The 13,706-nt window shown below is 41.3% G+C and overlaps 1 protein-coding gene across 1 annotated transcript in view; it reads left to right on the top strand.

The window, feature by feature from the left end:
* Positions 1 to 13,706, top strand: part of TMC1 (transmembrane channel like 1) — a 104,791-nt gene that overhangs the window by 50,744 nt on the left and 40,341 nt on the right. The window contains exon 10 of the mRNA XM_035028966.1: positions 10,221 to 10,363. Within this exon, the coding sequence (XP_034884857.1) occupies positions 10,221 to 10,363 (143 nt within the window). The remainder of the gene's footprint in view (positions 1 to 10,220; positions 10,364 to 13,706) is intronic.

The raw sequence follows: 13,706 nt of genomic DNA, 5'->3' as shown, positions 1-13,706 counted from the left end.
CTGAGCCGAAGGCAGTCGCTTAGCCAACTGAGCCACCCAGGCGCCCTGGACAACATTTTTTTTAAGGGATATTTCAGTAGTTCAAATGCATCTTTATTTTCAGAGAGTACCCCCTTTGTTACTGAGGTATAATTGACATACAACATTATATTAGTTTCAGGTGTACAGCATAATGATTCAATATTTGTATATATTGTGAAATGATCACCACAGTAAGACTGGTTAACATCTGTCAACATACATAGCTACAGAATTCTTTTTCTTGTGATGAGAACTTTTAAGATTTACTGTCTTAGCAGTTTTCAAATATGCAGTACAGAACTAGTAACTGTAGTCTCCATGTTGTACATTGCATCCCCATGACTTGTTTATTTTATAGATGGAAATCTGTACATTTTTACTTCCTTCACTCATTGTGCCCATCCCCCACCTCCTGCCTCTGGCAACCACTAGTCTGTTCTCTATATCTATGAGCTTGTTTTTTTCTTTTTCTTTTTCTTTTTCTTTAAGATTCTACATACAAGTGAGATTATACATTCTTTGTCTTTCTCTGTCTGACTTATTTTACTTAGCATAATGCCCAGGGTCCTTCCATACTGTTGCAAATGGCAAGATTTCCTTCCCTTTTATGGCTGAACAATATTGCATTATATATAATATGTACATATATTATATATATACACACTCCACGTTTTCTTTATCCATTCATCCATTGACAGACACTTAGGTTGCTTCCGTATCTTGGCTATTGTAAATAATGCTGCAGTGACATGGGGATACAAATATCTTTTCAAGTTACTTTTTCATTTTCTTCAGAAAAATACCCAGCCATGGAATTACTGGACCATACGATATTTTTATTTTTAAATTTTTGAGGAACCTCTATACCATTTTCTGTAGTGACTATACCAATTTACATTGCCACCACCAGGGCACAGAGTTCTTCTTTGAAGGGGCAAATACCCTTCATTTTAGGTTTCCTAAGAAATGGACATCAAGACAATATTAGGTGCAGGATATGTTTTGGAGGAAAATACCTACAAATGAGGAAGGGGAGAGGGAGCATGAGTAGGTGGGGAGAGTCTCCAGTTAACAAAGCCAGCCTGATTCCTGTGAAGGGAGAGAAGGGGGGAAGATTAAGTAGGAAGAGACTCAGTTTGCAGTACAGTTCTGGAAAAAGTCTTGGCCAGGCTGATGGTGCGTCTCCAAGCAAAGTATGTCCATTAGAGAAATCCCATATCACTGGCTCTAGTATTTCTTATCATTCTGGATCAGGGGCCACCTGGGAGGATGTGGTCTCAGGACGAGCACATTTTGTTCCATGCTGGTTGATCCAAAGTGGTGGCATCTGGAGGCCGTCTCCTGAACACTATCTGAGCAGCCCACCTGTATGGCTGCTTTAGGGGTCTGTTGGCTCTTAAAACGTGAGCTTGGTTCCTCTACTTTGGATCAGAACTGTTACTGCTGTGCTGTGCTGCTCTTAGTTTCAACAAGCTTCAAATACACCAACATAACGTCTTTGTTTCTGCCATTGTCTCAGCCTCACGTAGGGCTGGCTCAGCAGAGACTGAATGCCTAGATGATAAACAATCTTTTGGTGAGGGCAAAAGTATGACCCCGAGCCAGACTGCTAAGCCTCTTGGGGACAAAGCTAAGCCTGTAGATTATCACGTCTACCCAGACATATGGCTCTTCCCTGGAATAGAGATCCTACGATTGGCAGGGGTAGGGATCCTCTCCTCTGTATCTGAGGTGAGACTCCTTAGAAGACTTCACTGAACAGAGTGGGTGCTGCTCAGGCGTGTGGTGCTGGGATTGACAGCATCCAAAGGCTATTCATCCCTGGCTCCCATATTTGCTTTACTTTCTCAATGTTCAGTACGGGTAGCTTTGGTTTAATAAGCTCATTAGGTTTGATTAAGAGAAGTGGCATCTCAAATTCTGCTCTCACTCATAGGCCTCTTAATCTGCTACTCCTGGACTTCTTTACACATGTCTATAGCTTGTGATAGAAGAGATCCCTGGGTCTGCTTTTAGCTTTCCTGGTATCTTTTTATTCTGTAGACTTGGGACACTGATCCCTTAGGGTCTTCATTTCTATCAGTGCTTTCTTTAATTCAGCAACCACTTCCAGTTTTCACCATCTCCCTCAAGTGGCACCTGTCCAAACCAAAGTGGACCTTTCTTTTTGCCAAAATTTGGGATGCCTATGATCCTGATGTCATACTTGTGACAGGAAGACAGCATCCCTTCTTCGGATGTGATCACCTAACCAAGTCTTCTTTTCATTAATTTAGTGAACACTTATTGAGCATTTGCAAGATGCCAGGTAGCGTGGCAGGCACTAAGCAAAGGTGAGCAAAACCCAACTAGGTCTCTGCCCTCAGAAATTCAAAGCCTAGTAGAGTAATCAAATAATCACAAAAATAAACATAACTATGACTATGCCAAGTATTACAGAAGAAAGGTAAACAGTATTAAGAGAACATGTAGCAGAGATCCTGACCTGGTTTGCAGCCTAAGAGAGGGAGGTAGAGGAGAGCAGAAATTTTTCTGAGAAAGTAAGATTTGAATCGGGCTCCGAGGAGTCAGTATCAGCTCCCAATTTGGGAGAGGGGAGAGGCATTCTAGAAAACGAGGATAGCAAGTCAAAGGACCAGTCCTGGGAGAAGGTTGCCCTACTCAAGGGACTGACTGGAGGTTAGTGAAACTAGATGAAGAGGCATCGGGGTGGATGGCCTTACAGAGGTATCAAGACGTGTGGGACCCTCTAGAATCTAGGCCATGATAATTTATTTTTTCTCAGAGCAGTTGAAAGTAATTCAGGCAAGTGGTGGATGAGTAGTGGCATTATCAAAGTTGGAAATTAAAAAGGTCAACAGAACAGAGAGGAGGAAATTGAATGTGAGGACACCAAGGAAGAATCTATCAATATGTGAGAGTATCACGTGTCGATAAATATCAGAAAGTGGAGAGACTAAGATTTTTTGGAAGAGCTCGATTTGCCTGGTAGGAATTTGCTGATATGTAAATATTAGTTGCCAACCTCATAGATAAAAGGCTGAGCCATCGAGTCAGATTAGAACTTCACAGTCTATTAAATTATCCCATAATACAAACAAATGGCACCAGATTTTGAGTCTGATACCTCTGCTATGACAATAGATTATTTAAAGTTACAAACACTTGAAAACAATTCTGTAAAAACTCTATCCCATATTCCAGCATCATGTATCTCCAGTAGATATTATTTACTAATACATTGTACTTGAAATTAATTACATTCATTGATCTTAAATGTTTGAAATAAAATATATGCTGCTCATATAGGATTGAAATTTTCTGAACTTCATTTTTTTCAAATAGTTTATTTTCTCTACTTTTTTTTTTTTTTTGTATTTTCATTTGTTCAAAAACTCTTTTTAAGATAGATAAAATAAGGTAAGGTAATTCCCAGTACAGGCTGTTTCCATATAACCAGATACATCTCTCTTCATATATGAATTTATGATGCTTCATTTTTCATTACTTTAAAGAACTAGTAGGCAGATTTAGAAGACCAGAAGTCAATTGAACAACAAAGCCCCGTAAGATAATGCTTTTAATCTCTACCTTGTGAAACAAAAGACCATTTTTCCATTTGGGAAGAGACTATATGTAGAAGCTCATTTTATAGCACTGAGAATTTCTTATTTTCTAAGAGTTTTAGGCAATTAGACAGTAGAAAAAATTAAGGAGTTTTGGCAGTATTAGTATCTCTCAGACACTTTCTTGGTGTTTTGATTCATTAAATCCCAACATAAAATTGTTATCATCATGTTACTGTCTTGAATGATTTACTCTCTTCTATTAAAATGGGGAGCAGAGAGAAGAAAAACAGAAAAAGGTGGTTTAGACGATAATTTGAAAGAGCTTAATCTCACTGAGGATTGCTAATGACCACCAGAAGCAATTTTTCTGTTCATTTAGTCATTCCACAAGCATAAATTGAATGTGAGATGCTGGGAATACAACGATAACTAATAATATTTTCCCTGCCCACAGAGACCTTTTGGTTTAATTGGATGTGCAAACAAACAATTGTCTTATGATGTGACAATCTCAAGCTAACAGATACATGTCCTAGGCACATGGAGGCATAAGGGAGGGAGGATTCTGTGTGACACTCCAGTAGGAGTTCCATTTACTGGAGACCTGAGAGGACCCAGTAAAGCAATAACTCTATTTTCCATCTGAGTTCTGAATAATTTGTTTGAAAGGGGAGGCAGATGGGCACCAACACTTCACATTCATTACTACTGGGGGCCAAATGGGAGAAATAATCTGAGACTCTTAGCCAAATGGCCCTGCTGATATGGGACTCCAAATTAGTCCATCTTATCCTGGGAAAGTTTATTTCCTACAGGAAGAAAGTTATATTTGGGCTAGGCAAGTACAGCTAATTCATTCAGAAGTATGGATCTGAGAAGTCACTCTACCTTCCCTGGGAGGTAGTGAGTAGAGGGATAGTGAGGGCCTGGGGAGTGTTTCATGAGGTGGAGCTCTGTGCATCTGAAGGAAATGACCATTTCCCCGTAACAAGTAGCTCGGGTCTAGAGGTCAGTAAAGGCTTTACAGAGGTTGTTTGAACTGGTTTTAAAGGAAGAGTAGCAATAAACTAGACTCTGAAATGGGGAGGATAGCTGGGAACAACGTTCCAAGCAAAAGAACCTGCACACACCAAGGCATGGAGGCAGGAAATGGTGTCATGCACTCAATACCCATGAGTGATTCAGCAGAGCTGGTGTTTAGGGAAAGAGTGGCATACTTAAAGATGAGTGTGTCATACAAAAAGGGATCTAATCAAGGAGGACAATTTCATTCCTTTTGCTAAGGAGTCAGACTTTATTCTATAGGCAGTGGAGAGCACAAAGTTTTGAAGAAGGATGGAAATGTGGTCAGGTACCCTTTAGAAGGTTCTTTGTGAATATGAGATGGACTTGGTTGGACTTGGTGTAAGATGGAGGAAGAGAGGCCTGTGAATGGCAATGGTGTACACAGAAGAGATCAGTGTCACATATGATCGTGAGGCAGAAACTACAGGATTCAGCTAGTAACTGCATGTGACTTACGGGTGAAAATGGGAAGATAATGAAATATCCAGGTTTCTGCCTGAGGTGACAGATAGGTTGGTGATGTCATTCCCTGAGAGAGGAGGAAGAAGTAGGTTTGGGGGAACTTCTTGAGTTCAAGGTTTCTGTGGGATATCCAAGGAAATAAGATGTGTATTGGGCACTGGGCATAGTATCTAGAATTCCCAACATTAGTGTCAGTTGTTGACCATGACACAGAAAAGACAAATGGAAATGCTCTTTACAGAAGCCAGCATAGTTTAAAATGCAGTGTCACATAATGAAAAGAACTCATGGGATTTAGACAGACCTGAGTCTGAATCCTGCCATATACCACCTGTGAGATATTAAGACAACCATTCTGAGCCTCTTAGTTGTCGTGTGTAAAATAGTAGTATTAATACCTATCTAGCAGGCTGGTGTTAAAAAGTAAATGAGGTTGTGTGTGTAAAGCACTAGCACAATGCCTGGCACGTGGTAGATGTTTAATTAAAATTTCTTTTCTTTAATGCTTATTCATGGGTACTTAAGTCATGAAAATATCCATTTCTTGGAGGGACAAGAAAAGAAGAAGAGGGAGCCCTGACAGAGAGAGCATGGTATCCACAAGCCAGAAAGGGGAACGGGGCACCAGCAATGTGAGTTCTCTGGGAAGGAGGCAGAGACACGAGGGAGCGGATCTATGGATGGGCACTAAAAGCAACTGTCTACTTCATGGCTTTTTGAGGGTGGGAGTTCAGGACTACAGTCCTGTAGACAGGTAGTTAATTCCAACTATGGAAAACTAGAAGTTCTCCAAAGGCTCAGCCCAGTTTCCTCTTTGTAATCTACATGCTGACTAGCTAAGAGTCTTCCTCTTTGTAATTTAGGGGCTCCCTAGCTAAGAGCCATAGGGTGTCAGTTACATACTCCCAGATCTGGGCTGTAGCAAAAAAGAAAGGAAATCTTGATGGTGATCAAAGCATGAGGTGGAAACTTGGTGAGTCTGGGCGGAGGGAAGGAAGGTGGCCATGGGCTGGATCTCAGCACGTACACATAGGTGCCAGGCTAGTTGACGTCCTTGTGAAGTTAGTTGAGGTTTGTGTTGAGTGTTGTTAGCCTTCTCACTCCTTGCTTATTTCCACTTTATCAGATATTAAGTGATGCCATGCCCTATCTTTCATCCAGACTTGCAACTTTCTTTAACGCTAAGGTATAAATAACTGGTAACAATACAGAGAAGGGTAGGAACATACCCCATGGTGTGGTGCCACTCTTCCTTCACATGCCCTTAGCAGGCATGGTCAGAATCAGAAATCATATCTTCCTTTCCCACCAGTTTTGACTTCAAGATTTTTTTTTTTTTTTTTTTTTTTTTTAATAAAACAGTGGTCTGGCGGTTACTACAAACTGAAAAGAGTTGCTAAGGACACTGAAACTCATTTACCGTCCTAGGGATGGAATGTCTTGTTTTGCAGTAACTCTTTATTTGCCATCATGAGAAACGCCAAAGGGGTGGAGTTCTAATATAATTTCAGGTGACAGATACTCATGAAGAGGACATTTGGCATGCAGAACATTTTTAGGGGCCTCGGCCATCCGGTATCTTACTCCATCTATGTATCATGTTTGGCAAACAGTCAATTCTCAATAAAAAGTTAGTTAGATAAACAAATACATGAGTTGATTCCTAGCGACATCATCAAAACATTCTCTTTCTTGGGGAAATGTGTCAGTGACTGTGAACTAGACCAGCTGCGGCACTCAAACAGAAATTAGACTCTTAATAGACGATGCGCAAGCATGGAACCCAGAGTTGGACGGGAATATTTCGTGCTCATTTGAAACTTGGCTCTGCCTGTGACTTCTCTGTCACAGATTTCGGGGTGGGAGAATGCTCCCCCAGGGAAAGCCATGAGCGCTGACATGGAAACTGAATAGAACTTTGGCTAGGCTAGAAGTCATTGCTATTTTAGTCGCTTCCAGATGTCTGCTGTTGGAGTTTTAAGGGAAAGGGAAAGATGTGTGGAGTGTGGGGGGCCCGCGGGGTGGGAGGGGAGGGGTGTTTCAAGTCACCCTTCAACATGCTAGGAAGATGGATTGGATAAAGCTTTTTAAAATTGTCTTCTTCAGTGGTGCCTCTTTTATTTACATGCTTGATCGCACATGTAGTAATAGGCAAACTGAAGAAAGCTTTGTGAAATCATCAGGATTCCCCCCAAAACGAACCTTCTCCCTTTGGGTTGCTATCTAATATTTATGAAGTGCTAGCCATTGAATGGTACACACACCAGATGAACCTAACAAGCGTACCAGATGCTTGTTATCTATCTACTTTCTCCTTTCATGTTGTTTTGGAGGTGCCTTTTAATCCCGGTGCTGCCATTATGAACTAGAAAATGATGTCAGGTTGTAATGTTTAAGCACGTGGAGATGAGGCCCTCTGAAATCTTCAGAAGGGGTGTTCAGGTCCTTCTCGAGAGGTCCTGGCACCACCATGGATCAGTCCAGGGGAGTAGGTCAAAAGGCCCTGCTGGGTTGGTAGGGTTTCTTGTTTCTTTGTTTCACTGGAAAGGTATGGCATTAGCATGATACAAGGGGTGGAAGGCAAAGCATGGGAGAAGGAGTAGAGCTTATAGAGTTATGAAATATATGGATTTGAATCAGACAGACGCAGTTCAAGTTCAGACTGTCACTTGCTGGCTATGTGAGTGTGCACAAGTTACTTAACCTCTCTAAAAATCAGTTGCTTCACCTGCAAAGTAGGAATAAGGCTACTGAGTCTTGCTGGGCGGGGGAATCATGGTAGATAACACCCCGACCTTGTTTAACCAGGTTGTGAGCTAACCAGAAATAAGACAAAACATTAGACAGATGGAGGTCAACATGCCACTTTTATTATTGTTAAAGCTGATATGAAAGAATGTGGCATCTTTTTATGGGCAAGTGGGCTTCACAGCCAGAACTTTCTATGCAGCCGCCCCAGCCCAGGACAAGATGCTCCCTCCAGAGGTAGGGCACAGTGTGTGCTGTCTCAGGAGGGGAAAGAGAGGTGGCCTGCATCATCCCCATTTCTTCTTCCATGCTCTGCTATCAGATAAGGTTCTCCTTCCCACAGACAGCATAAGGAAGCGGGGAGTACCTGGGAGTGTTACAGTTATGGGTCTTGCCCTCATGCAAGGCAGCACCAAGAGTGGAGGAAAACCCACTGCCCCTAACAGGAGCGACTTCAGAGGGTTCTTGTAAGGATTCTGTGAGATGAGAGAACATGTGTGGCAAATGCTAAATGCTCAACAAAATGTACTGATTGATGTTATTGCATTATCACCAAGCACGGGGATAGTGGCAAGGAAATGCGGTGAGGGTCGTTTGCAGGGAAAAATAGAGGAGTTTGGAAAATGATATGTGTTGTACTCATGGGGAAAAATATAAACACTTTAGGATATCTTTAAACCAGACAAGAGGTAAGTGCCTATACTTCCCAGGCTCTGTTATTGTTGCTCTGGGACAGGAAGACCAGCCTGAAGGTTTAGGACACAGTAGAAAGAGACTGGATTTCAAATAGCTGAGAGGAGGCAGAGTCCTTAACTAGATGAATGTGAAGCAAGAAGATGTCATTGAACTGGGTGAGGGAGATCCTTCCAATGATTATTCTCCTGGGATGATTCCTGGGTCTTGGGCAGTTGACCAATTACTCCCTATGTGGTTTCTTATTTGGGGCATGAGATTAGCCCATGTGCTTCCCCAGTCTGAGGTTTCTACAAGTTCTTTAGCCCCAGAATTTTCTTTGGGGTAGGATTTCTTTTTTCTTAAGCTGAAAAAAAAAATGCAGACAAGGACAGGTGTGGTGTGGGGAAGCACTTCCATTTTTACCTTCGTCCCACTCATTCCATCCTGACCCTACTCAAAGCCCATGAGCTCTTCTGATTTTTTCTTTCTTTCTTCTGAGATTTTTCCTGCTAATTCATACACAGTATTAAAACATAAACTTGCTGCAAATTTCTAAAGCAATAATTCTTCCAGATCTCTGTTGGCCTCTGTTTTGAGCTAGGCATAATCTCCGTTTAAGGCAATTTTCTAAATTGCTTCTCTTAAATCTTCCTTCTGGGAATTAGCATCCAGGAGATTTTCTCCTCTTCCTCTTCCACCCTGCTTCCCCACTTTTTTAGTAGTGGGCCTTAAAGTCCCTGGCTGTGTATAAATGATGTTAAAGGTAGCCAATTGGGCTTTCTAAGACTCAAGGGTGACTCACTTGATCTCTAGAGGAAGCCTTGCATTGGCAAGTTATTACTGTCTCACTTCACAAAACACAGTAATTTCAAGTTATTGGCAGAGAGAGGAAGTCAGAAGGAAGCCAGGGCAGTGGAAATGTAGTAATATGGAAACATGCTTCAAAGCTGAGAGTGAAAAACAGTGAATTCGAGGAGAGAAAGACGAAGACCATGACAGAGGAAAGAGCATCAGAATATGCCAATGTTCCCCATATAAAGAGGGCTCCTCAGGAAGCTTTGGGACATGGTAATTCTAATTATCTGGCAGGTAATTTTAAGGAAAGAACACGTAATTGCACAATAAACATGCTTGCTCTGGGAGAATGCTCTAATGGTCTTGATGCGTACAAGGTTGTGCAGATTGGTTCCCATGACCTCTCACCTGCTCTTCACCTTTGCTCAATGTGAGCTGAGACACGGCCTCTGTGGTTGGAGGAGAATCAATCTAATGGTGGTTCAGGTGACTGGAGGTGGAAACTTGCCATGACACTTTGAGGAAGCATGTTTCAGATCCTCCCCAAATGTTAAGCAAGCTCTTAAAATTGTAAATCTAATGACACCATGAAGTGTGTTTTGATGTTTCAATCAATGGGCATTTCATGGTGATGGCTCCACAGCTTGGCAAGCCTATATTTGGTTAAAAATTTGGCCTATTTAGAAGTCCCTGAATTTCGAGTAAACCAAGAGGCTGCCAATCAATGTGGCAGCTGAAACATTTGCTCTACGAAACAAAAACAATAGGACTCAACTCCCAAGTTTGAAAATTAATGCCATTTTGTTGTTTCTCTTAAAAGTCAATCTTTTTTCTTTGAGTTGCTCTTCATAGCATCTGCTAAGTGGCTATGTTGTTGGATTTTAGGGCTTGGCGCAATATTCTGTCCTCTTTTATGGCTATTATGACAATAAACGAACAATTGGATGGATGAATTTCAGGCTGCCGCTCTCCTATTTTCTGGTGGGGATCATGTGCATTGGATACAGCTTTCTGGTTGTCCTTAAAGCGTAAGTTTCACTGGTCTCTTGGGAAGCGAGCCATGATTTCTGGAATCAAATAGTATAATTAATTTAAGAATTGGATGTAATTTTTATTGTATTTTATATCTAGAGGATACTGAGTCCGTAAGAGATAAAATGTAGTTTTAATACCAACACTAGTGTTAGACTCTGACATTCCCCAAACAAAAGGGTTGAACACAAGCTCAGGCCTTTGGATCATCTCACTGGGTTGCACCCCTACCCTGTGTTTAAGCAGATTTTGAAGATACGCCTTTTTAAACTTCAAGGTATGAATCCATATTGCAAACAAGCCAGGGAAACAGCTGCTGGCCCCTCTTTTTTGTGTGCAGAGAAGTTTGCAAGTTGCAGAATCAGCTCAATAGGCAGAATCTGTTTTTCTCTGCTCATTAAAAAAACAAAACAGAACCAGAGTAGTCACTCAACCAAAAAAAAAAATCAGCCATATAAGATAGCGAAAACGAATGGCCCCCAGCGAGACCGTCACGATCAACTGCAGAATCATGGTCTGTCTGGAAGAACATTTATTAGAGCATGGAGAGCATGGAGAAGAATTTCATCAGAGAACTGATGAAGCTGCAGTTCATTTCCCCCCTGCCTGAAATGTATGTGTAACAACCCATTAAAGACAGGGCAGAAACCTGCATGTGGGGCTATGAGTAATCTCCATAATCCGTGAGCCAATTCTCTGAGCTAGCTTAGAAGTCTTGAGAGACCTCCATCAGTGTCCTGACCCTTTTATTGGATCATGAACAAGGTGAATTGGCCTTTTGCTTCATCACAGGAAAGAACCTCTGCTTGAGGGTCCAGGTCATCCTCCCCTATCGATTCCTTCATCGTGCTCCTTGCTCAGCAGGGAGCGTGCTTCTCCCTCTCCCACTCCCCCTGCTTGTGCTCTCTCTCTGTCAAATAAATAAATAAAATCTTAAAAAAAAAAAGAATGTAATACATGCTATTTAGTATAGTATGGCCCTTGCTGTAATTTTTTCCCCCTTGTGTAGTGGGCTTATCCTGTGAGCTTCGAGAGAGTTGCTTCCTACCTCCCTTTCAATCCCCTCCTTCTTCCTGACTTTCATTTTAGCAGAGGCTCCATTACAGTGACCCTGTTGGCTTAGGATTTATGGAGGCACTTATTCGAATAATTGAAAACTGTCACGTGCATCCATAAAATGACCAAATAACCGAGGCAAGAAGTCGAGGCAAAGGAATGAATGCAACAGTCGCTTTCTACAACCTCCCAGCAAAGCAAACGATACGTGGAGGTTGCTTCTCATAGACACAGTGGTTCAAATCTACAGCCTCCTTGAAAAAGGAAGAATTTCCATAGGTAGTTGCATTATTTTTCCCTCTATGGGTAAGGGCTAGAGCTGTCCATGGAACATTTAATAGGTGTTAGGGCTGTCCCTGAACAGAAGTGTGCTACAATCCCAAGTTTGTCTTCGGGACCTTCCCTTCCTTCTTTTTTTTAAAGATTTATTTATTTATTTGAGAGAGAGAGAATGAGAGCGAGCACATGAGAGGGGGGAGGGTCAGAGGGAGAAGCAGGCTCCCTGCCTAGCAGGGAGCCCGATGCAGGACTCGATCCGGGGACTCCAGGATCATGACCTGAGCCGAAGGCAGTCGCCCAACTGACTGAGCCACCCAGGCGCCCACCTTCCCTTCCTTCTTTTGGCACTCACCTCTCTTTCCAGTCGGTTCCCGCATGCTGGGTGTTCCTGACTTGCTTGCCCAGCTCACGCTCCCTTATCTGGGAGCACAACCCCCAGTTTTGCCAGGGAAGCTCCACTCAAAACTTCCATCTGTCAAGCATCCATTCTGACTTGAAGCCCTGCCCTTTTGCTCAGTGACAGCGCAGAAATGGATGGTGGCATATGAATCCAATAAGTGATTTTCTCCCTCAGTTAAACCAGTGGGAATCTTGGGTTTCAACCCCTTTTGACCTACATAAAGGCATTTTATGTGATTCAACATAGCTCATACAGTCCTAGCTTGGGCACCAGAGAGAGGTCGGAGAACCTAAGCCCTTGACCTACCTCCGCGGTTAACTCCTGGAACGTGTCTAGCAAATCACTCCATAATGCTAACCCTTAGCTTCCCCATCTGTAAAAAGAGAATAATATTAACTACCTTGACCTTTTGCTCAGTTGTTGAGAAGGGGCAAATATGGTGATACAGGCAAACACCTGATTTCAAAGGGTAAGATGATAGACTGAAATAAGGGATAATTATTTTTGGTGATTTTTCGTAACCCATTAACCCATTTAAAATATATAAACCTCTATAAGGAGTGGAGCTAATAGAAGGGGATGTAGGCCACGTCAGGGATGCCTGCCAATTTATAATCTCAGCTTTATGGCATGGTGCTTCTTTCCTTTTTGGTTCTGTATCACTATAATATTCAAAAAACCAAAACCTTATGGCATCATTTTATAATATGTATCATATGAAATTTAATTTTGCTTTTTATAGTGATAAGGGGAAAAGAAAGGAAGTGGAATGAGTGGAATATAGATCTCAAGCCATTGAAATAAACTTTAAGTAAATGCATTTTAAGCTTTCCAAGCAAAAAAAAAGTATGTGTGTGTGTGTGTGTGTGTGTATATACACACACACACACATATACACATATATATACATACATATACATATATATACACACATACATACATATATACATATATACACATATATACATATACATATATATACACACACACATAATATTCGAATCAGTGATTTATATATATTAAAATATATAGATTAGAATATATGTAACCCATTGGCATGAAGGTTGTATAAAAATTTTGCTTTTTGTTCAAGAGTTACAGAGTATGGAGAAATTTCATGCATTCAGTCTGTTCTTTGGGAAGAGATTCTTGAGGGGGGAGTTGGATCTATGCAGGATTTCCTGACCTGCCCTGGGTTAGTTCATTCCTAGCTGCAGGGGGATCTGGAAATAAGCTAAAGCTGCCTAGAACAGTTTAAGAGTGTACACACATTTTTTTTCCTGGGGAGGGACCCATTTGTTTTCATCAGAGTTTTAAAGAGAGCCTTATCCTGCAAAAGGTTAATAAACAAGTATATGATGCTAAGAAAAGTTTAGGAAAATAAATTAAAAATATGTATTTTTATAGGACCAGTTTAGTTGTTAAAATCATCAATGCGTCATAGTCTTTTAATCTTGAAAGGCCTGGAAAATGAACAGTTTAAAAAATTAAAACAAACCCAAAATTTAAAGATAAATTTCTATTTTCTGGTCATAAGAACAAACTTTGTTTGAAAATACATGCTTTTGGGATATTGCTTCTCCAGGCTACCTACAATTGTACTA

This window comes from Mirounga leonina, unplaced genomic scaffold (genome assembly GCF_011800145.1).
Source record: "Mirounga leonina isolate KUSES-001 unplaced genomic scaffold, KU_Mleo_1.0 Mir_224, whole genome shotgun sequence".
Lineage (NCBI taxonomy): Eukaryota > Metazoa > Chordata > Mammalia > Carnivora > Phocidae > Mirounga > Mirounga leonina.
The sequence above is the reverse complement of the archived record's forward strand: the minus strand, read 5'-3'. Positions and strand labels throughout refer to the sequence as shown.